The 24,835-nt window shown below is 40.3% G+C and overlaps 1 protein-coding gene across 4 annotated transcripts in view; it reads right to left on the bottom strand.

Annotated features, from left to right (window-relative positions):
• Positions 1–593: 593 nt before the first annotated feature.
• The window catches only part of DGKQ (diacylglycerol kinase theta), a 94,041-nt gene continuing 69,799 nt past the window's right edge, over positions 594–24,835 (bottom strand). For all 4 annotated transcript variants that reach the window (XM_035309223.1, XM_035309225.1, XM_035309226.1 and 1 more), the window contains 8 exons: positions 23,448–23,599; positions 21,924–22,072; positions 20,584–20,765; positions 18,630–18,730; positions 13,430–13,576; positions 12,332–12,443; positions 9,405–9,557; positions 594–8,240 (listed from right to left, as the gene is read on the bottom strand). In XM_035309223.1, the coding sequence (XP_035165114.1) occupies positions 8,142–8,240; positions 9,405–9,557; positions 12,332–12,443; positions 13,430–13,576; positions 18,630–18,730; positions 20,584–20,765; positions 21,924–22,072; positions 23,448–23,599 (1,095 nt within the window). In that variant the 3' untranslated portion in view covers positions 594–8,141. The remainder of the gene's footprint in view (positions 8,241–9,404; positions 9,558–12,331; positions 12,444–13,429; positions 13,577–18,629; positions 18,731–20,583; positions 20,766–21,923; positions 22,073–23,447; positions 23,600–24,835) is intronic.

The following is a 24,835-nucleotide window of genomic DNA, read 5'->3' as shown; positions in this document are numbered from 1 at the left end:
AACAAAGAAAAATAGCACAGCAGAGAGAGAATGTGTTAGGCGTCACAGATATCAGCAGTTGGAGTAGGTGCTTCCCATAGAAATACCAGCTCCAGAAGTGCTTGTCCCTTGCTGAGTGTGGACATGTAGCAGTGTGTAGGCATCATTGTAGCAACTGAAACCTAAGAAATGAACAAGGCTGCTACAAGGCAGCCACCCTCCCACCACCCAGTGTGGAGCAGGACCCAGCCTCACACAGCAAGGCTACAGAGCACTTAACCCGAGCAGTGCCCACTGGAAACGAAGCACATTGCCCCCCCCACTAACTGTACTTCACCATCTTCAAAGAAGCACAACTACTCCACAAACAACCAGGGTGGAACAGATACTGTATTTTTCACAGACAAATTCTAGTTATAGATCTCTGGAACTTGTAAATAATACTTAGAATACAGAATTTCAAATCAGTGCAAAATGTACAGTCAAATTAAACACAAACATATTGCCAAATATATACAGAATTGTTCTCCAAACACAACCCAAGGACAAACAGATGTTTAAATATACGAGGAAGGTTCATCTCCTATAAATTACTTTTTTTTTTTTTTTTTTTTTTTAAAACCAATTAGTAGATTAGGTATGTTATTTGTAGACAAATTACCACAGCATAGTGATTTGCAAGGCAGACACTGAGAGACAAGTTACATCATTAAAACCCTCTTTCTGAAACCAATGCACAAGTATATGTGAAAATGCATTACCAGTTTGAGGCACACAATGTGGAAGGTTTTTGACCACTTGAATGCTTATGCTTACACTTTGTTTTCTCAGAATTATCAGGCAGGTGCACAAAGAATAAGCACTAGACAATAGCTAAACTGTTTGTTGGTTAGCTTACCTTAGCTTGTTGGGCCAAGCTGATTTATTAACAATGTATTAGAACATTCACAAAAATGCTGTAAAACATCTTAGAGTTTCTTGATATTAAAACAGCACTTATTGAAAAACTGCTTGAAGTTGGCTGATTTAACCAGAGGTGAAAACCACAGTAGCTGTGAAGAGTTAACATGTCACGAGTGGTTTGTAAGTAGGAGGGACACTGAAATCTATACTAAACGACAAACTCTGTGATGCTTTGCATTCAAAGCAGAGATACTCCTATTAATTAGAACTTGCAGTTTATTCAAGGTATTGATTGCTACTCTCTACACCATTGATAATTAAACTATCTCAAGGATTACTTGCTTTTGGCATGTTCAGAAAGCTGGAGTTATACAGCTATTGCTATGATACAGATCCCCACAATTTTCTTTTAAAATAGCAGTGAAGGCATCATAAGCACCTAAAAGTACACAATAAATATTCAGTAATTCTTCAAGCACCTCTTGCTACCCAATTTGGCAAGATCAGCAGCACAAAGAAAGGGATGCCATGGCAAGGCAAGCTGTAACTGTTTGACACAGGGACCGGTCTGATTTATGCCTTATTTCCTTCAGAAAGCAAAAGGACCAACATATGGCACATCCTGTGGACAGCAAGAGATGACTCGAAAGGCCAGACAGTCAGACTTGTAGCATTCCTGCTGTCAAGCACAACGGCAGGCTCTCTATCTGACAGTGATTTGTATCGGGAGGAGTTCAGCCTTCTATAGCTGGTGTTTACATTTGGAGTTGCTGTCAGAAGTGTAATACAGGATACACACAACGTAAATGAAGCCACATCTTCTGAAATCAAGTCTTCTCCGAAATAACACACTTGAGCCACAGTGACATGTTAAATGGGTGTGTTGCGAGAAGAGCTCAGAGGAGTAACTACACCAGTAAGTGTTCTACTAAAAATACTTTGCTTTGGGATTCATCTTTGATATCTACATACATTTATTTCAAGACTTCAGACCAAACTTTTAACAACACTGAATTGCTTATAAAACACTCTGATAAATTATCTTCACAAAAAATAAAGTCAATCTGTTGGAAAACACATTCAATACAACACTTGTGTCAGTACAAAGTCTGCCCTATGAATCAATGGCAGAAAAGTCATAATCCACATTTAAATTTCTCTACAGGGAGATAGCTAGGAGTCTAAACCAGAAGGCAACTATTTTATTAATTGTCATGGGAAGCAGAAACAGCGCTTCCAGAATGCAGAAAGAGAATGCACTGTTTCAACTGACATGTATAGGTTTACAATCAATAGTCACTGTCCTGTAAACATTAAAACTGCTGGTCTAACCGCATGTTAAGATTAATAAATTGCATTTGTTTCACTGCATTCCATACTTACGATGGCTACACTGTTCAAAAATACAGTAAGTAGCAAAGGAACAAAGGCTTTGAGCTGGACTTCTCCTACAAGCCAAGTGTCAAGTCAGTAAATGTTGACATTATAAATAAACTTTAACATTACTCTAAAGCATTATAAAATCAGACTAAGAAGCCTAAATCTTAGAAGAGCAGCCAATTTGTAATTGTTTAAAAATATATGTGAATTTTCAGTCAGTCAGATATAAATACATACTGCGATGTGGGGAAGATACCATCTCTCATTCCCAAGCAGAGCTTTTGAAAACACAGTATCAGAGCTGGGGATCAAGGAACACTGCAAGTCAGAGAAAGTTTTAAAACTTTAAACAGTTGCGTTCTACAAACTTGTGTTCATCATTACCTCAAAGTGCATTTTTATATCTGTAGAATCATCCCCGTATTTACAAAAAAGTACAAACATTGCAATTTTGCCACACCCTAAAACCATCTAACCTGCATTTACTGTTAAGTGCAAAAAGTCTTTGAAGTGATACATGCACTGATGAATACAAGGTCAAGGGCTGAAAACTGAGGCACTGCTGCCACCACGAATCCCAGGCATATCAGTAGTTGCTGAATGCTGCACAGCTGCAAAATGGCTGAAATAGAGTTGAAGCAGAAATCAATGAACAGCTTAAGGCCAATAGCTAGAGCAGAGTTTTAGAGTTTTAGACCAGGATCTCCATTCCCTGCCCTCTGCACACCCGCACCAGCCTTTTTTTTATTTTATTTTATTTTTTTTTTTTAATTAAACCAGCTCACTCATGGTTTTGTTACCAGTTTCAGTATAAAGGTTGGGCCCAAAGGGCAGGAAGGCAGCCTAGCAGGAGAGGAAAATGCAAAGTTCATGTCAAGGCAGTAAGGAAGAGGTACGGGGTGCAGATCAAAAGACACCTATCTCCTGGCAGCTTTCTCAAGTGCACAATGCCAGTGCAACCCCAAGGTTCAGTGCTGGAGCATGGGCAGGTGGCCATGCAATGCACAGCATACCTGCACACACAGTCGGAGCAAACTACAAAATACCCATGCAGCTACATCTGTTCTGTCTCCAACACAAGTCCTTTTTAGGTGTTGCAGAAATTCATCTTACATTCTCCTCCCTGAGAAGGAGGCTTCATTTGGAAATGAGATGGTTATGTGCCAGCTGACTGCTACAAGGTAACGTGCACACCTAACTGCTCAGGGATTCCACAGAGCTGATATTCAAAACATTATCGACACAGTACATTATTTGCTCTTTACAGAAATGTAATCTGCACAATACGTTGAAGAGGGTAACTGTGAAGATTAACGAGCAATTGTCTGGACCTGTTCATTTAGTTTTGTTCCTTATCTAAGTCTTGCAGTTGACTATGCTACAGCTTCTAGTTTTTAAAACATTACAACAGCCATTGCCATTGATTTTAACCACACACAGACTTGATTAAAATCTAGGAAGAGTAAGAGGGGCTCAAACTGTACACATGCAGAAACTATAAACACAGTTGTGCTTTGACTATATTGCTATCATGTCGGAAAGTATACATCCATTACAAATGTGTGCTGAGAGCCTCAGTGGGACCAGCAAGAAAGCCAGCCCTGCCTTCTGACCAAAACTGGTGAGAGAAAGATCCAGAAGTGAGTGCTCTTTGCAAGAGCTGCAAAACCACACACCATTTCCTTTCATGGAAATACAAGGAAGACTATTTTAAGGGTGTGTGCATATATATGCGTATGCATATATGTATACACACACACATATACGAATGTACAGAAATAAAATGTTTTTGGTAAAATAACCCAGTTTCATACAAAAATCAATGCAGTGAAAGCATCAGCAATTTAAACTACTCCAATCAAGTCTAAAAGTCATGGGAGAAAAACGAGCAAATTTTCTGAAGTAGTATTTTTATCTCAGGGATAAGCTTTTGCATTTAGGTTCTAATTCAAGACAGAGGTAATATATTTGCCCATCAAAACAGATTTTAACCAACTGACCACCTTCTTCCTTGTCTGTGACAGTGGGATATTTGAAATGAACATTGACTTTCAGGATCCCTCTTCTCCCTATGCTAGGAAAGTGTAGTAAGACACTACATAAAAGGCCAGGAGCTCAGCAGGAAAGATGCTAGTGCTGTTCGGTGTGCCTGCCACTCTTTGTAGCTGAGCTGAGAAGGCAGGGCAGGATGAAGGTGTGTGCTCTAGATAGTAGCGAGCCTGCGTCTCCACCCTGTCCATAGGTTATGCTTTCTGTTTCTGTGTCCCCGATGTTGATTAAGACCTGTCTGTTCAGAACTGAGCCTCCTTCCCAGTACTTCTCTTATTGCCTTATTTAAAGCACTTGGCCGTGTGAACACCAGGTACTCATAGAGCATTCCTCTCTCCACTCAGTGCTGAGAATCATGTATCAGCCCACTGTGATGTGAAGTATACTGCGTTGTTATGTTCAGTGTGAAGGCTAAGTGAAAATGTTTCGTATTAACTGCAAAGTGTTTTATCAGATCTCTTCAAGAAAATGTCACTCCTGTGGAAGAAAATAGTAGGCCTTTACAGATAATCAGTGTGATAAAAATGTCAGAAAAACAAACAAACAAAAAAACAAACACCAAAAAAAACAGGTATGATCCCCTTGATATACTGGCCTTTACAGTACCTGAAACTGGAACGTCTTGATAGAGACATTCAACAAAGAGCTTCTTCTTTTAAAAACTTTACAAGAGCTTTCCTATCTCCACCACCCAGGAATCTGTTTTGTCTTCAAAACATACTAAAAATCACTCTATGATGTGGACAGACCTTAAATGCCAAGTGTGTTTTTCTTAAGATACATTTTCATTCCAGTGTGGCACTCATCTACTCAAACAACATGTGGGAGTCAGTTTATGGAAAAAGAGAAAAGAGAAAGAGAAAAGAAAACTAAAAGCCTTCATATCTTCCACTAGGATCTCCTTGGACAGTTGCAAGGAGAACATGTTTATATTTCTGTGTTGCCTTACTAACACAATGCTACCCTGAGACAGGCTCCTACAGCATTCCAGGTACGGAAAATCCCCATGGAAGGAAGGGTATGTCACAGTAAGAGGCACTCTGATTAAAATACTCTGGCCCAAGAGTTTCATGTTATTTTAGGTAACAGATACTGAGCAACAGAGACAGACAGACAGGCCTTTAACGAGCCAAGAACATGAACACTGTCAGTTACATGCTGCAGGATGATGTCCATGTGGAAAACATGGTCAGACAGGCTTATTTACTTGGGCTGTAGAAGATAGTCAGTACCAACAAGCTTGAAAGTTTATGCATGTTTTCTGTAATAAAAAGTTAACAGTTTTCCTCTCCATTTTTGAGTTAGCAATCAGAAAGAAGACCAACCAGTTTTTCAACTACCCCAAGGACAAAAAGCAGTTTCTCTGGCTTTCTGGACAACTACAAACAGCAATGTATTTAAGATTTCTTCTCTAATTTGTGAGCTTCATCCTGAGAAGGCATAGCCTGAAATACAGCACACCCCTCCTGCTTGTAACACTGGTACCAGGATGCCGGGGGAGCTCCGGTTAATCCTTCCTGCCCAGGTTCTGAAGCAGCGACAATGCTATGTTCAATGACCAGGTGAGTATCGACACTATCTCCTCCTGTACTGTCCATGCTACTTCCTTCACAGCACAAATCTAGTTTGCATGTTGAATAATGATAAGTTGCAGTCCATGTGGTAGTACATGAAGATAATTCCTAAAAATTAAACTAACAATTGAAATAATAAGCTCCAATGAAAAGAGGAGTCCTCCAAATGCATCTCTACAACAACAGTAAGCACCTGTTAACAGGAGGAATCACTGGGCAGCACGGAGAGACTGCAGGCAGCTGTTTTGCATCTCTGTTTTGTCTTTGTTTATAGCCTTAGCTGTGTACCTCTGCCTGATGCTACAGATGAATGTTTTATAGTACCCACATTCACACCCTTGTCTGTACTGTAACTGGAAAATATAAAGCACAGGTAATGACCAGATGTTGCTGAAGATGGCACAGTGCTCAGAGTGCAGACTGATGTCAACAAACCCAGCAAGAACTATCTAACCACATAATGGTCTCCAACACAGGACAATGGCTTTTGCATGTTTCAAAGTTATAGTAAAGTTTCCTGAAGCAGCTGGAGATGTTTTTCTAGATATGCTAACAGAGGAACCTTCCTGAAGCTACCACTTGAGTGACAAATTCATGCCATCCACAGCCAAGTTTGTTATTACCATGCAACAGAGGACAGGTTATCACACTGGCTAGCTAAGTGGACTCTGATCCATGCCAGCACAGCTGAAGTAGCTCCAGGGAGCCAATGCACATATGTGGCAAAAACACACAGGCCCCTTGCTCCACAACCAACAGTGCTCAGAGGGCACCTCATTATGATGTTGACCTGAAGTGAAAGGTTAGTCACTGGAGGACAAAAGCAGTAAAGATGTCAGATGTCAGTACTGACCAACATGACTGCAGCCACAGGGAGCAGATGTATGTAGCATATTACAGGACCAACACATCAGCTCTAGTGCCAGTCTCCAGCAGGTAGCTAGAAAAGAACTACTGGATTCCCGTGTCTTCAGCAGGTGGGTAAGCACAGAGAAGTGGTCTCAGTCTCACAGGAGACAAGAGGGGCAACCTCTGAGGAGCAAACACACATCCTACTGAGAAGAGATAGTCACCAAGTCCCTGGGTCCACAGCTGCTAACGCCACCCACAGAAGACTCAAGAAGGCTGACTAGATAAGTGAGTTTTCATGACAGCTATCACATCCCCAGTTTTCTGGAGCCTACAGAATATTAGATGCACGGTACAGGCTTCAATGCCTCCTCTGTCTTCTCAGTGAAGTTACTCTTCATTATTTCAGTTCAGCTCTACTGTATCATGTGCAAATTCACTTTACTGAACACTAAACAGTACCTGTTTACACTAATTAGTGACAATTCTTTTAGTCTTTGACCTTGCTGTTAAATAACAGTCCAACTGCAACAAATAAGCGAAAATGAGATAACACAAATAAAGGTAAGAAGAAAAGCCTGGTGTCAAAGATAATGGTCTCAGCAACAGAAAACAGTCAGTATAATGTAATACTGCCTCAGGTATTCTTGTTCGTTTTTTAGCATGGTAGCTGCTGAAATTCAAATGTTCTTTAAAACAGGCTATTATCAACTTCAGTTGACAACTTGCTCTAAAAGCTGTTTCCCCTTCATTCACACAGTCTAAATACTGTTGAAATAAACTCTCTGAAATATTTTGACTCAACTGTTCTAGTACTTTCTTTCTTCCCAGTGCATAGGGCTCCTTTTATAGAAATAATCTCTCCTGTGTTTTGTATTTTTTCTCTTCTGCGGTAGTACTGTTTCAGCTATGTTATTTGGACTTATCCAAGGAGTTCTTAGCAGCTCATGTCTTTGCCTTTTTTTGGTTTGAAGGTTACTATGAGCATTAATTTAAAACAACACATTTTCATTTATGGAAAGATACACCAAAACTTATCTATGGAATGATTTTCTTAAAGAAAAAGCTGGGAGGAGGGGAAGAGTCTTTGTGAACATAGATGCAGAAATCTTGGCATCTTGGAATCTCTGTTTGGCCTCAGTTCCATATATATTAAAAACTGGGAAATGGTTTATGGAAAAGCAACCCAAAGTAAACATCTCAAATGAGGCAAGTGGTACATAATAGTTATTTGTAACAATGAGGCACTGTCTTTGAAAGATGAAGTAGAACCCAGTACTGTTAAAATGCAATGAAAGGCACGCTCCTAAGCAACCCTTCTTCACCAGCTGTCTGCATTCAGTTTTACTGAACCATCTTGGTATCTATAGTAGTTGTGCTGCATCGCTTCTGAGCACAGGTCTCCACTTAGCGTCCTCCTTCAGATACTGACATGCTATCCACTTTCATCTCTTTCAGGCTTCCAGTTTTTTTCTGTTTCTGCTTGGACTTTTTCAACATATGTACCTAAAATGGAAAGTTTTTAAAGAAGGTGAATGACTATTCAAATATCTGTAGTCAGATATATATAAGCAGATCTAAAGCACCTAATGCATGAGCAAAATATTGGAAATGCAACTGAAACACATTGAAATACACTACTGTCTGAAGTGGCTATCCTTATAAAGTGCTAGGATTAACTGATTTTTACATAAATATATATACACATGTAGGTACATGCATATAGAAGTGTAAGAATGTGTGTGCATATATATGAATGTACACACATATACATATACATACACATACATACGGGTAATGCTATCAGTCACTAGCCTTAAAGACAGAAATATTTCTTACTGGAAGGACAACTTAGGTTTGTTCTTTCTCTCTCTCTTTTTAACAATTTCCTGCAGGAAAAGAACAAAGTTTAACATATTCCCAAACATCTGAGGTATGACCCTCTTTTCTCTCATTTTTCATCTGCAATTGGTATTTTTCTGGTAACCCTCCTTGTAGGGGTATGTCTTGTCCATAGCAACAAATTTCTCTGAGTTAAAAAGGTTTCCTTAAGGCAGCAACGAATCTGTAGACTTGTGCACACCAGAGTCAACCATTGCAAAACATTTATTTCACAATTCCAATATCAAAAGTTAATTCTTAGCAGCTGATGCTCTTTTTTCTTTTTTTCTGTATATACACTGGAAGACCAGGGAAAAACAGACACCAGTTATCTCCAAAGACTCTTTTTTTCCCTCAGACTTTCCTCCTCCAGTATTCACTTTTCTCCTTTGTTGCTTTCTGACAGATCCTCCCTCCACCAGCACAGCCAGCAGGCTGTTTTGCCCCTTGCACACTGCAGTCCTACCATGGGCTCCATAACTGTGATCTATTTCAGAGCAAGCAATACTGCCTGGAGATCTCAATACACGAGTGAAAATTAAGTCACTTGGCTGAAGCTCAGGACTATCAAGGATGACTTTCTTAAACACAAGCCTCATCTGACCCAATGGACAGGGTCCTCAAACGATTCTCTATATAAAAGGCTATGTATTTATCCGACAGTTATGACGCTGTGCTGACTAGCTCCTTTGAAGTTAAGCATCAGAACACAATTGATGAGCCAGATAATATATTAATATCCATTGGAGAAACAAAGTCAGATTTCTGAGACAAACCTACAGTCATTACCTTTGGTCCAGCAGCAGAAATAATAATCTGTCCTGGGGCCTGAATCCAGGGCTCTCCATCAACTTGAACTGGAATTGGCTTTAGGAGCGTTACACGAAAATACGAGCCCTGGGCTATGCGGATGCCTGATCGAAAACCACCTTGGACTTGACCCTGTTAGGAAGTAAAAGCCTGGATTACCAAACACCTCAGTGAGCAAAGAAGCACGAATATTAGCTGCCCTTAAACTGGGTGGATACAGTTTTACTCTTACCTGATGTCTTAAGTTTCAAGCTAAAGAACTGCCTAGGCAAAATCTGCATAGGATGCCTTTACTGATGCAAAATTTTTCATTTAATTAGTGCATGAAGCATAACACATCCCCTTGTGAACTGCCAGAAGCAAAATAATTTACACAGTTGAATCACTTGTACATTCACATTGGGAAAGGAGCATGCATTCACAAAGTCATGTTTGCTTCTACTTCCCTCCTTCATAAAGTAGTAAGTAAACACTTTCAAAACAACTAACCATACACACAGACTCTGGTGCATGTGAAATGCCAAAATCTAAAAGCACATTATCATAAATCATGGAGACAGAGATTTACAATACTCAACTCCATATTCATCTCCAGCTAATAGGATTAGCGTCAACCACAGAAAAAGATGCAAAGGCAACTCTGCTGCTAAAAATTGTTTGGGGCAACATGTGCAAACATCAAACGTACAGGTAAAAATCTTGATACAAGATCACAAAATAAGAGCATTGGTTTGTTAATATTTATATGCTGAAGCAGTATGTTCATTCCTTGGTGCTTCTAACAAAACAAAACTTTCAAGGATCTCTACCAAACCACTTCTCCTAATGGAAAAAATTATATTTGTCTTCCTTAAAAGAACTAAATTACAAAACTGTAAAGTTGGCTGACACCAAAGGTTGAGCTGCACAAACAATTTTAAGTACCCACCTTTCCATTTTTGGTGGTTGTATGGATTTGTTGTCTCTAGTTACCTGACCACATATACTTTTTCAGTGCAGATTTCTTAAAATAGTGAAACAAATATGAAGAAAAGTCAAAAATAACTCATAGTTCCACAGGTCTGCATTGCTAATAGCAGGCCGTTGAAAAAATATGTACTACATGGAAGAATGAAAGCTACATTGATTGAGTGATAATATTCCTTGCACAACTGCTATACAATCTGCTTCATGTAGCATTTGTATTAAGTATCAGATTCTAAGACACAGGTATTGGAATGCCTGTGGCAGATAATTATAAAGATACCTCTCTGAAAAGCATCTCTGCCCTGACTGCTTTGAGATATGACAAGATTTTGTGTACACATACTAAGTGAAGAGTGGGCGTTCTTATGACATTAAAATGAAATACTGCTTTCATCTTATGAACTATTTGGTTTTGACACCATGATGAAGGCTATTTATACATACATATATTTGTGTTCCATATCTATGTATATTTATGCACCATATGTGCATGTATATGACTAGTGGTGTTCCCCAGGGGTTGGTGCTGGGTCCGGTCTTGTTCAACATCTTCATCGATGACCCTGATGAGGGAATAGTGTCTGCCCTCAGCAAGTACGCTGATGACACACAGCCAGGAGGAGTGGCTGACAAGCTAGAAGGCTGTGCTGTCATTCAGCGAGACCTGGACCGGCTGGAGAGATGGGCAGGAAGAAACCAGATGAGATTTAATAAGAGCAAGTGTAGAGTCCTGCACCTGGGAAGGAACAACTGGACGTATCAATACAGGCTGGGGGATGACCTGCTGGAGAGGACCTCTGAGGAGAAGGACCTGGGGGTCCTGGTGGACGACAGGTTGTCCAGGAGCCAGCAGTGTGCCCTGGTGGCCAAGAGGGCCAATGGGATCCGGGTGTGCATTAAAAGTAGTGTGACCAGCAGGTCAAGGGAAGTGATCCTCCCCCTCTACTCTGCCCTGGTCAGGCCTCACCTGGAGTACTGTGTCCAGTTCTGGGCTCCCTGGTACAAAAAAGACAGGGATCTCCTGGAAAGAGTCCAGAGGAGGGCCATAAAGATGATACGGGGCCTGGAGCATCTTCCCTATGAAGACAGGCTGAGAGACCTGGGTCTGTTCAGCTTGGAGGAAAGAAGACTGAGAAGGGATCTCATCAATGTGTATAGATACCTGAGGTGTGGGAGACAGAGGATTTGGCCAACCTCTTTTCAGCGGTTTGTGGTGATAGGACAAGGGTCAATGGCCAAAAAATGGAGCACAGGACGTTCCGCATCAACATGCTAAAGAACTTCTTCACAGTGAGGGTGACGGAGCACTGGAATAGGCTGCACAGGGAGGTTGTGGAGTCTCTTTCTCTGGAGATATTCAAGGCCCGTCTGGACGTCTACCTTGGCCACCCGCTCTAGGGAACCTGCTTTGGCAGGGGGGCTGGACCCGATGATCTTTTGAGGTCCCTTCCAACCCCTACAATTCTGTGATTCTGTATGTTTAAGGCCTTAGTTCAAAGCTTGCATCAAGCATTTTCCCATGATCTTTTAATAAGTACTTCACAATTCTCATACTTCCCATCCTAACACAGATTTCTTCAGTTTCCTTTACATCTATTGTCACATGGCACCTAAATATGGATCTTCAAAGCAGGCTAATACACAGGCTACAAGGGGCACTGTAGGCTGTGAAAGGGCATACCAGTTACAGCTAAACTCCTGAACAGACAGCTGATGTTGCTCATGAACTCTCTTTATGGTCTGCAACCATTTCTGCATGAAAAAACAAGAGCTTGATTAAACGATGGTGTAACTCTAGCACTGATGCCTATTTTTAGGACTTGCAATGTACTGTTTATTATGAAAATAACTGAGTCTGAGAAAATGTATTTACCAGAGAGGCTCATTCAACTGGTTCACAGAAATGTGTTTCCTCTGTTCTTGCTTGGTGGTTAACTTACCATGTGAACAACGCCAGTCACACCAACAACTTCCAGCAGGCCGTCATCGATGCGTGGTTTCTCGAAGCGGTCATCGCTGTCAGAGCCCCAGAGATCGGCTCCAGATCCCCAGCTGTGCAGAGAACGCACCACAGTGACCCCCCTGCCAGGATGTCTGGTCTGTCAGACTTCAAAAGCTAGGCACTCTGCTCCCCACCAGTGAGAGGGAGCATTCCTGCACCGTGAAAGCAAGAAATGCTTTTCTAAAATCTGGAAAACTTCTGATCAGATCTTTGAGGAGTGAAAGAAGGATTGATGTAAATACTTCCCATTTGAAAGAGCTCAGTAGTTAAGCAGGTGTTCCTGCACTTTAATCACTTCAAATGCTTCTGACAATTTAACATGGCATTGCTTTTCATGCTCTATTGACCTTCCTTACTCAAATCACTTGCTTATTCTTTTGGTGCATAGACTGCTCAGTGCTAATCCTGATCTTTTCTTCTCCACAATTCCCAGGTAGCTTAAGGTTAGGAGTCTATTTGAAAAAGGTAGTATGGCAACCCTAATGACCTGTTGTTACTGAACGAACAAACAAAAAAAAGTCACTCATCACCAGCAAATTCAAGGAAGGCAGGTTTCCAAAAGAACTGCCATTATTTCTTACAGAACAGTAATTCCACCTCCCTGCTGGTGTCAGTATGGCCCCCACAACAGCTATCTGAGCTGCAGGTTTGCCACAGCTACCTGGGTAATAGCATCACCAATTCCACATATAGCTTTGATTAGGATATCATTCCAAATTACTGTTAGAACACAGGATAAGAAATAGCAAATGTACAGGGGATTGCACTGGGAAAACAAGGTAGTACCTACCACCTTTTTTGGAGTGAGATTGCAACTTTCAAAGGATAAGAAAAGCAATGTTAAAAGGGTATTAAGAGCTAGGCTCCTTACGCACAGTTGCAGATCCATAGTTCGGCAATAATCAAAAATATCCAGGAACAGTCTCCTATCAGCCCAGACCACTTAAATGTCAGGAGTGATGCTTAAGTACCAAGCAGTTTTTGCACACATACATGCAAACATGTATCTACATAAGATCCTTCCTCTCAATTTTACCTTGGTATATTAATAAAAATGAGTCCTTCTATACTTGGCAACTCCACCTCTCGCTGATCCACCTGAAGCTTAATGTCTTTGTGAAGATTTCTGGTATGACTTATCTTCTGCAGCCCAACTTTCACATAAACGCCTTTGTTGTGAAACCTAGGAGCAGACAAGCATCATGTAACTAAAAGGTAAGCCCCAGAGTAGTACTATTTTCATTGAACATGTGTGAGCATAGCATTGTCCTCTACTAGGTATGTTTAAATAGCTTTTCAATTTTTTATTGCAGAAACAAAGCATAAGCCACAAACTACTACTTTATATACTTTTTACTTAGTAGAAGAATTGTGCTGTCAAGGCATGGAGAGATGCAGAGATGTGGAGAAGCAATACCTCTTTGAAAAGTAAGCTTCTGAGGTGAAAAACTGTATTACTGATTAAGACCTAGGAGATGTCACAAAACATTTTAAACTGATTTATCATGCAATGGTAGAATAATTAAGGCAAAAAACCCCACGAGTCTGGGCTTTACATACTGCTAATTCATTTAACCATACTCAGCTGTAGAAATTAAAAACATGATTAGTAGTTTGTGGCAGAGCTCTAACACATCTAATTTTAGAGTAAAGAAAAGATTAGGAAGATTTTATGGCATCCCTTGAAATGTCAAAGCATTTGAAGAGTTACGTAAACAAATGTCAGTTAAATACAGATATTATTTTCTTCTGTAATGATAACCTTTGGATACATGGCCTTCAAGACAACCTTAGAAGAAAAAGCATGAATTTCGATTATTTGACCCTATTAGCACATGGGTGTCATTGGAATTCAACTCTGCAGAATGTCCCTAGCATTACGCCTGAATGATGTAGACATTCAAGTGGGGAAGACAGCCAGTTTAGCATGTGGGTTACAGTCAACTCTCCAGACAGAGACTGTTCAGTTCTTTAAAGTTATTACATTGGGAATGATTCATCCTACATGCTAACAGTTTTAAACAGCACTGAATTAATGGTAGGTGAGGGAAGACCATTTAATGTATGCTTCCACTCCAGACAAGACCAAGAGATGTATCTATGCTAAGTCTGATTTGAATGTATTACATACAACTGAAAACCAAAAACAGGTAGGAAACAAAATACTTCAAGTATCCTCAAGAATAACAAACTTTAGTTGCATGAAGTGAGAAGCCTAGAGAAACTAACAGAATATGACACAGTGACATAACTGCAGACACTGTTCTGAATTACAGGAGTTCTAAGAAAGAGTTGGCCTCTGAGGTCCACAGGATACATAGGGTAGGGCACACTGCGACACATAACAAAGTGTAAAAATTGTCAGAGACCAAATAATATTACTCTTATTTTTGCACACATATTCCATTTCAGCTATGTTTCCTGTTAGGACATCCATACCAGAAAAGAACAAATTGATTTCTGTAATGTTACCATGCCAATACCTACTTAATGATTGTGAAGGTGACTGAAAGATTTTACGATTAAAACAGCTAGTTGAGCTTGGAAGGGTGAACTTTGAACGTACACTACTAAACAGAGGCACCACCCTTCTTTGTGCATCTACATGTAGGGCATGGCATGATTTAGTGGGAAAGTCCAAGTGGAAGTTGTCAGTCCATTGCTAGCAGTAGTGAAAAACATACCAACTTGCGCACTTGGTATAAAAATGAATAATTTCCTAAAGCAAACCATTTTTTACATACACTGTACTGACAGTAGTCTCATAACAGTTAATTAGTAAGGCAGGAATCACAGAACTTATCTTTGAAGCAGTCTCTAACACCTTATTTGTGCTGAAGGACTTTGAGTTTTCGATTCGGAGGCAAGGCTCACATTGCAGTCACCGCTGTAAATGACTGATGGGGATGACAAGAAGAGGGAAGGGCTTTATATGCAGGTCATCTGTCCCCATGGAGCCAGTGAGTCTCTGCAGCAGCTCAGCTGCAACACTTGCACCATTATGTCATCCCAGAATTATTCGGAAGGTTCTCTAGAGCACAGATATCAAAGTAACATCCTACTACTAGCAGACTAGTGTGGGGACCTGACTTACACAGCTCAGGAATCACCCTCCAGGTCATATTTCTACAAAAGACACTCTACAAATATAGCCAACATACTACTTAATGCCCCATTGGCCAAACTCATAAAGCTACATCCGACCAGAAAGGCATTCAAAATATTGGAGTGATACTTCCATTTAGCTAATTGAGTAAGTCAGAATAGATAAAGTTAAAAGGTGATCCTATATAGGACCAGTTTTATGGACTACAAAGGTAAACAACTGTTTTCAAGCATTACAATCCTGCATTTATTCTTGAAAGAACAAACTGAAAAACACCCTTTTCTTTTAACAAGCCCATGACTAAGTCTCCATAGACTCAGGGAGACATCAAACCATCAACTATGCTGTAAGTTGAACCGTCTCTGTGGTTGCTGCCCAAGCAGCAAGAATCTCTTGTGGTCAGGGAAAACAAGACCCATTCATAAGCACTCCCTAGGCTTTCACAAAATCAAAATAAAGAAACCAGGTTTCAGGAGGCACTAAGAAGCCAAGCGAGCTGATGCAAAAAGTCAGATTGTTCAGAGCTCCTGTCACCACTGCATACACAGGAGGGTAAGTTTGGGGAACTCTTTCATTTACAGGTACTGGATAAAAACTCTATGTGTCAGCAGGCATTTTTAGATGAACTGCAGTTTCCCATGAACATTAATAAACAGCTAGAAAACATCTCTTGAAAGGGAGTTGGCATTCAGAATTGCAGCACAGAGTATGGAAAGCAGATCAAAGAAAACAAGGTGAGCACTTTTTATCTAGTCTTGCAATTTAATAATCCTACCTAGGAGATATCACCACTGCAAAAGCTAATAATCAGCCTCTGTTTGGGTGATTTTATTAGGGTGATGTTACAGGGAAAGAACTTTACTAGGCTCACTTTCAACATACCCAACATAGAAAAAACTAATTTAGATACACCAGCTGTTGCAGCACTTTAAAATCCAGAACTAACAAATCAAACAATCAATACTTTCAAACCTTTCCCCCACCAAGAGTTTTGTATCCTCAAAAGACAATTTTTTATTGCATTAAATTGTGAAGAATATTCTCTCTGCCTAATCTTAACAGCCATGAGAATGCCTGTCACAGAAACTTCCTGTCAATTTCAGATGGCACAAAGAAATGTGGTCTCTTCCATAACAGGCTACTCTAAAGATTGTTCCTGAACCTCACAAGAACTGAGGAATGAAGGAGGATGCCCTGATCCTTAGCTTTATGCTGTGAAAAAAAATAAATAAATCACAAAGCCTGGCACTCAACAATGCAGAAACCACCACTGCCAGAACATACACTGCTTCTGCCTGCTCAGTGGTGTAAGTTTGGCATTGATCTCCCTGCAGGGAAGTCATCACTTCACTGCGATCTGCTAGCCCAAGGTAAGGAATCCTGAGCCTGTAAAGACACTCTACAGTGCGAGGACAGAAAACACAGTTTTCAGGACATTTACCAGCCTAAGGTCTTAAATCAGAAGAGCACACAAGCCTGTTTTCCTCCAATGGACTCTGCAACGTGCAGACTCTGTTGCCACCACTTGAAACTTCCCATTCCACATGCAACAGCAGCCTGTTCATATGCCAGCTGCTGTTGCATTTGGCATTAAGTAGCCATGCTTCTTAGTTAACTTATTGAAAAAAAATATGCTAATTTGAATAGCAAGTGTGCACTTGCATATCCTGGGAAAGGGGAAAGCCAACAGTTTTAACACGGCACTGAAAGGCACCAATTTCATCAGCACTGTTATGCTGCACAATCTGTTTGTCCCTGCAAAATCATACCTCAGTATCAATTCAGAATTCTTATCTCTTTCCCATATCTTTACTCACAGAAACATATAGCCCTTCAGATTTGAAAAAACAAACAAACAAAAAACCACCCTCTCTTTCCCGCACAAAACCACTGTGCTTACACTGTAACCAATATACCTGGAGAAGGTCTGCAAGAATGATACCAAGTCATTGCCCATCACACTGCTGATGCTGCACGTTATGGGCTTGTAAAGATTTGAGAGATTACAAGCACATAGGGAAATAAATGTCCAAGCATAACTCCTAAATACTGTGTCAATAAGAAAAGGACACATCTTTTAAAGTGCTGCAGCCTTGCAAAGTCAAAGCAGTGTATTTTAAAGGAACAACGAGTATAACTCTGATTTACTTATGTTAACTGCAGAAGTAAGTCCAGAACAATTTAATGGACTAAAACAGGCACTGCTGTATGCAAACTTATGACCCATGCTGTTTTTAATCCATTGGACTGAAAATAAAAACCAGTGCCTGTTGTCCTTGACACACCACAAACAGTATCTTACTCAATTTTTTAGGAAGTGCATGAGCAACACCTATACTGATAGACAGGTGAGACTTCACTTTAATACACTAATAACTAGCCAGAAAATATTCTTAATGGTTGGGATTACAATACTGTGTAGTTGTAATAGTTTGTTCTGGCAACCAAGGAACAACTTAGAGGATATTTATTCACAAATGTAGGGGTATAAAGAGCAGTCAAGAACGATTTCTATAAAGAGCTACTCATTAATTAAACAAATGTGTTTTTTCTTTTTCCTCATCAATTTCAGTGATTAATGGAAAGAAAAGAAGTACTACTATTGACTGATCTGCATGCCAGAATGAGGGAGGTTTCTCTTCACACCTTTTTTTATCACTCTGTTTCACCTGAGATGCAGAGATCTTTTCCTAAATCATTATTACCAGCATGCAGTTGCTAACACACCACTAAGCAAGGGTGGGAAATGTATGATGTGCTTATTATTCACGTAGCAGCATTGCCTTCCCTCCCGTTATAAGCTTTGAATAAGAGATATGTCCACTACCTTGAAATTTCACTTCAACACTGAAGTTTTTGGCATGTAAGTATACTGAATAATAATGACAAGGCTTACAAAAAACTGCTCTGGTGCTCTCTATTGGAAAAAAAAAGGAATAAAAAGAAAAAAAAAGCCAAACGAATTCTGCATCTAAGAGTTCATGACTATTTTAATTCCTCCCTGTGTCTGCTTTACCTTAGGCAATATTATTTGTGAATACCTGTAGCAAGATTATCAGCCTTAGTGTAGGTTGGAAGTTAGATTGTACTACAGTACTTATCCCTCACCTATGTTTTCTCCCAGGATTACCTGCTATTAAATTTCCCTGGTTCTTCTTCTCTAGCATGATGGAAGTCCAAGCTCAACTCTGCATCAATGCCAAGACCACAGTAATTGTTCATCTGTACAATCTGTCAAAAAAAAGAAAAAAAAAAAAAAAGTTGTATTATTTGCTCAAGGCTCATATTTAGAGTTTACAAAACTTTTCATCAAAAGCAAGAGTTGCAGATGATTCTTCCAAGTCATTTGCATCTTGACAGATTTACGAAAATATTTACCAGAAACACTGCACTAAAAATAAAGCTGTACAAAGAATTGTTGATATGTGTAGTTATTAATTCCAAACTATCAGAAACTTCAAAATTCAATCTTAATTGCTAGAAACAGGTATAATAAAGGCAGAAATAAAAGTAAATGCAGAAACAAAGACAATCCAACTTCTCCATGTGATTCTATGCAATAACTACAAGACTTGCTGAACACTAACATCACTACTATTTTTGGTATCAACCAGGGACTTATCATGGTATCATTGGGAAGATCCCTTTCCTTAACTTCATCTTATGTTAGATGACCTTGACTTCACCTACTCAACTGCATTTTAAATAGCTCTACATGTGGCAACTTTTTACAGATTTCTACTGTCTCCTATTGATTCTTCCTTTGACTGCCTGTTCATTCCACAGCTTTTCTATCCTAGCCTGTGACTCTCTCACCTTTCATCTTTAAAAACCACATCAGGCACTCAGGGCAAATCTACCCCCATGCTGTGTGTTAACCCGGCAGGCAGCTCAGCACCACACAGCTGTTTGCTCAACCCACGCCCAGTGGGATGGGGGAGAGAATCAGAAGAAAAGAAGATCCCCTTTTTGTATTTATATTTATTGCTGAACATGATGCCACATGGTACGAGACATCCCTGTGGTCCATTTGGGCCAGCTGTCTGGCTTGTGCCCCCTCCCAGATCCTGGTGCACCCCCAGCCTCCTCACTGGTGGGGCAGCAAGAGGACCTGGGAAGGCCTTGGCTCTGTGTAAGCACTGCTCTGCAGCAACTAAAAACATCAGTGTGGTATCAGCATTTAGGTATCATCCTAAACACAGCACCATACCAGCTAGTAGGAGGAAAACTAACTTGTTCCCAGCCAAAATCAGGACAACCCACCTCCACCAAGTTAAAGATACCTGGAACCGGAGCAACTTAAACTCTCCCACTGACAACACCTATGATTTTCCAGCAACTGGACTAAAATCTTTGACGCGGGCTACCATTATTACAATTTTCTACTTTCTTCTTCTATCCAATTTCTTGGTTTTGTCTGAAAATAAACAGAACTAGCGTACACACAAAGCTCTGAAGTCACCACCTACAAGCACCATTTTTATCTTCCTGAACAGAAATAAGTGATACAAACCAAGGGACAGAATGTTTCACTTCAAAAATAAAAAACAGATACTGCATATATAGATACCCAATGGCAATAACTTGATAGAAGGATTTACTTCCTGTATGTTTTTGCAATTTACACACTTTTTGATCTGTAACAGGTAAGATTAAAAGTGGTCTCTTAAATTTTATTTATTTATTTCATTTGTTGGTGTTTTTTTTTTTGGTCAACACTCCAGTTTCACTAGTCTTCTGGAAAGTGTTTGGCTTTATTTGGAAAGCTTTTCTTACTTGAGAAATACATGTCCTCCTAAGCAAAGCAAATAGGTATGCCACTGCTGCATATATCTTTTCACTGATCTTCTCTCAGATACTTTATGCCAGTCAATGAAGAAATGTGCTCTGCAACCAACCAGTCCTACCCAAATAGAAGTACTAGATCCAGGTGCATGTTATGTTCACGACAGAATAGCTCAGCAAGGCCCAAACACTAGATAAAAGAGCAATAAAAGATTACATGGTGCTAGTATCTGTCTTCCTTGTCACTCTCAACAGAACAACAGTTCTTAAGAGTCAAACCTGAACAGTGCTCAGCTCACCTTTGGAGGCTCAGGTTCTGCTACACCGTTCTCCGCACCGTCAGCAGGTTCTTCAGCGTCCAGAAGGATAGTCCAGCGATCCATAAGAACATCATCTGCCTCGTCCACGGAAATCAAAATAGAATAGGGGTCCTCCCCACTGTAGCCAGCTCCCCAGCGTAAGACTCTCCCTAAGTCATTACCTGGGTAACAATGAAGAACCACAAAATATGACTACATTTTGTAAGCTAGCTAAAAGCATCAAAAAGTGTATTAGCCCTGTTCTACAAGATGGGGGAAACCCTGGGCAACCTGACCTAGCAGGTGGCATCCCTGCCCATTGCAGGGCAGTTTGGAACTGGGTAATCTTTAAGGTCCCTTCCAGCCCAAGCTGTTCTATGATTCCATGAAATAAATCATGAAAGTAGTGCAATTGGACTGAAAAGTTAACAATCATAAAAAACTCATGAAAAAATCTTTTTGTTGTGGTTGCATACATGCTTTGTGTCACATACAGACATGCTGTCTCATGTGAAAAAAAAAAAAAAACACAATAAAAAACAATGGAAAAACCTGTTATGGAGATGGGAAGTTGGGCACTCAAGACACATCCATAGCAATACCCCTGCTGCTCATTTTTCACTCAAACTGTGACCAACATTTTGTTGACAAGCTGATACTGCATTTGCTATCCAGCAACTGCCAGAACTGAGTCATGGCATCCTCACCACCAAACCCTGTAGTTTGTCAGATGGATACATGAAGACAAAACCTTCTGGATGACAATCAGGCACAAAACCTCACGTAGAAATCCAGCTGGACTTCCAGCACCATACCAGCCCACAGACTGCAAGCAGACTAGTCAGCGATGTGCTAGCACTGGGAGTTAGCCTACCCACTGAGTCTGGGGACACCTCTGTCATGAACCATCACCAAAAAGGACCACCAAAAATGTCTTAAGAGACAAAATGAAGGAACTATTTACTGAAGACTATGTGCATTTACTCATGTGGTAGGCACAACTTCAGGCTGGGTATGAGAAATCTGATCTTTCACCCACTACCCTAGGAAACTAACATTTAAGGAATGTGGTTCAATAACTGCTAAATTCAACCCCAATTAGCAGTAAAATAAAAGCTAAATACGGCTCTCAGCTACCTGGGAAGATAAGTCTTCCTTCTGTTTTCTGCCCTCAAGTCCATGTCTCTATGTTCATTATTTAGAGCTTATGCCTAAGAGAATCGCTCTTCCCAGCAATTAGTCCTTCCAAACACAACAAAACACAAACACGAAGAGTGAGAAGTCTGGGACTTCAGCACATGCCACGCAATCCTGAAGCTAGTGCTTGCCCCAATTCTCACCTGTTCCTAAAGGTAAGATGGCAACAGAGGGCTCTGAGCACACCAGCTTGTGTCTGATCTCCTCCAGCGCACCAAGAACCCAACCCACGGTGCCATCGCCTCCACACACCAGCACTCGGAAAGAAGGGACTTTCGAGAAGGTGTGAAACCTCCATTGAGAAACAAAGCAAAGGGGAAAAGAAGCATTACAATGTAGTACAGAAAAAGCAACGTCTCTACATATATTATTTAAGATAAGACATTATTACTGGATTTTTTCATTCACCAACTGTCTCAGAATCAACTTCAATAAAGTGAGTGGAAATACAGATACTTTTAGATAAATCTATTTACAAATAGTGAAAACCATAATCTTCTATGATTTTCTCAGGTGGAGATCAATTGTTAATCACTTCCTTCCTCACCAAAGACAAAGAGATCTAACTGTTCACAGTTCCCATTTGAAGATCTATAACTCTCTAAATCTTTGTAGAGATTTAGATTTTTTTTTTTTTCTAATTAGTCATTTCTATATGGTAAGTGTGGTATTTTGATAGGACTTCTTGTTCATAGCACTATTTCATTCCTGCTCACCCTTTGTGGCTTTTCATCCTACATACCAAAACATCCTGCAAAGGAATTTTCACTCACATTTCACAAGGAACAAAAAACAAGCGGAAGCAATTTGCCATAAAGCTGCAGAAATATTTTATGGGGAAAGCAACATGAGCCAATTATCAAAGCTGCAGCATCAACTACATTAGAAAGACATCAAAATTACATGGCTCTGACAAAAAAGTTTGTGCAGCGTGTTTTACTTGCTTCCTGCATAAGCTTCATTTTTCTATAAAGGCTTTTGTTTTGAAGGTCTTGTCACAACAGTTCTTTGTTATAGCAGCACTGAAGTAATGAGGTTACTCTGACTAGGCTGCAAACATTGCTTTCAGTTTTATGAAGTTGGTGACAAAATTGTGTTGATAAAATCAAGTAATTGGTTACTGCCTCCCTTACAAGCACATTATGTTCTGTTCCTTGTATTGAGAAATGCTGCAGCTGTGATCAGGCAGGCCCTGCTAATTCTGCAATTGTGGCCAAGTTTCAAGAGTCAAGATAGAAAATTTTATTATAATTTCCTCGTAGTTTCCATGAAACATTAGAGTAAATAAAAGCAAAAAAATGAGCATTCTTGTAAGGCAAGACATTTCTATTTTGGTCCCCATTTGATTATCAAATATTTTTATATTTAATGATTATTTGATCTGCATTATTGTAAAGTACGCATGACTTTCCCAGGATTTGACTCTATTAAACTTGATACAAGCATATACATCAGGAACTACTCTGTTTTCTTTAGAGAACTTGAAAGTTTAAGTCTGTTTAAGTAAGAACCAGCTGGAAGGACTGATCCACCACTTTGGCCTCCAGGCACAAAACATATAAAATTTGTATCTTCATAATAAGAGAATCTGATCCTTCCTTAAAACAAAACAAAAACACTCCTAACAAAATAACATCGATAAAAATGTTAAAAATACTACAACTTACCCAGGCAGAGGGCCACCATTGGTGAGTTCAAAGACCTGATGTGGATTTAGCAGCTTCCTGAAACTGTACAGCAGATCCCGACCTTTTAAACCACCACTTTTTGGATTCACAAATACAAGAAGAGGCCAGCAGTTCTGTGGTATCTTGGAAGCCTGAATGAAGAAAAGAAAGAAGGATTAGTCAAAACCATGACTAGGCAGGAAAATTACTACTGCATCTCAAAAGTATTTCCTGATATTTCCTTGATGCTTAGTAAAAAATCCGGATTCAATAAATAAAAAGATTCAACACCCAGACAAACAACAAGGCTAGCTGCTGATTTTGTCTTCCTGGGAAAATAAAGTTTCCTTATCCCACTCCAACTACCCAGTCTGGCCTAATGTTAAAAATGAAGTCACTATCAGTAGTCCTTCCTACACATTTTCAGTAAAAAAAGTTTACAAAAGCACACAATGGCAGAAGTTGGAAGGGACGTCTGGAGACCATCCAGTCCAACCCCTTGCTGAGAAGGATCACCTAGAGTACATTACACAGGATGGGGATATTCAAAACCCACCTGGATGCCAGAGAAGGAGACTCCACAACCTCTCTGGGCAACCTGTCCCAGTGTTCTGTCACCTTCACAGTAAAGAAGTGCCCTCTCATATTCAGCTGGAACTTCCTGTGCCTCAGTTTGTGCACATCGCCTCTCATCCTGTTGATGGGCACAACCAAAGAGCCTAGTTCCATCCTCTTGACACTCCCCCTTCTGATTATTTACAAATGTTGATGAGGTCTCCCCTCAGTCTTCTGTTTCCAGGCTAAACAGGCCCAGCTCTCTCAGCCTGTCCTGGTACTCCATGCTCCAGTCCCCTAATCTTTGCAGCCCTCCTCAGGACTTGCTCCAGTAGCTTCACGCCCCTCTTGTGCTGGGGAGCCCAGAGCTGGACACGATAGGTGTGGCCTCACCAGGGCTGAGTAGGTGATGGAGCTTTATGATGAAGAATAGTGTGAAGGATAAAGTAATTTTCAGAATCATGTAGGATTCAAATATTTTCCTTGCAAAGAGAGAACTCCCTCCAAAAGTAATCAAAACATTTGTCTTAGGATTTGTGCTTGTCTTAGAATACATCTTAATTTACAAGGAGAAAACACTTCAAAATGAGGGAGTATTAAGAGGCTGAAAGCTTCTTTTAAAAAATACTTGTTTAAATAAGAAAGGCTTGGTGCCTGTATCGTAGGATCCTCATCATGCTGCAGTCACCACTGAAGGGCTCTCAAAGCATAGGAGTGCTGTGGGCATCCCGCTGCCCTTCCAGGAGCCACTGTGAGGGAAGTCCTTTCAGGTAGCACACCAGGGATCTCCTGGGACAGCCAACTCACTGCAGGGGCATAATCAGCAGAAACAG

The sequence above is a fragment of the Oxyura jamaicensis genome, chromosome Z (genome assembly GCF_011077185.1).
Source record: "Oxyura jamaicensis isolate SHBP4307 breed ruddy duck chromosome Z, BPBGC_Ojam_1.0, whole genome shotgun sequence".
Classification (NCBI taxonomy): domain Eukaryota; kingdom Metazoa; phylum Chordata; class Aves; order Anseriformes; family Anatidae; genus Oxyura; species Oxyura jamaicensis.
The sequence above is the reverse complement of the archived record's forward strand: the minus strand, read 5'-3'. Positions and strand labels throughout refer to the sequence as shown.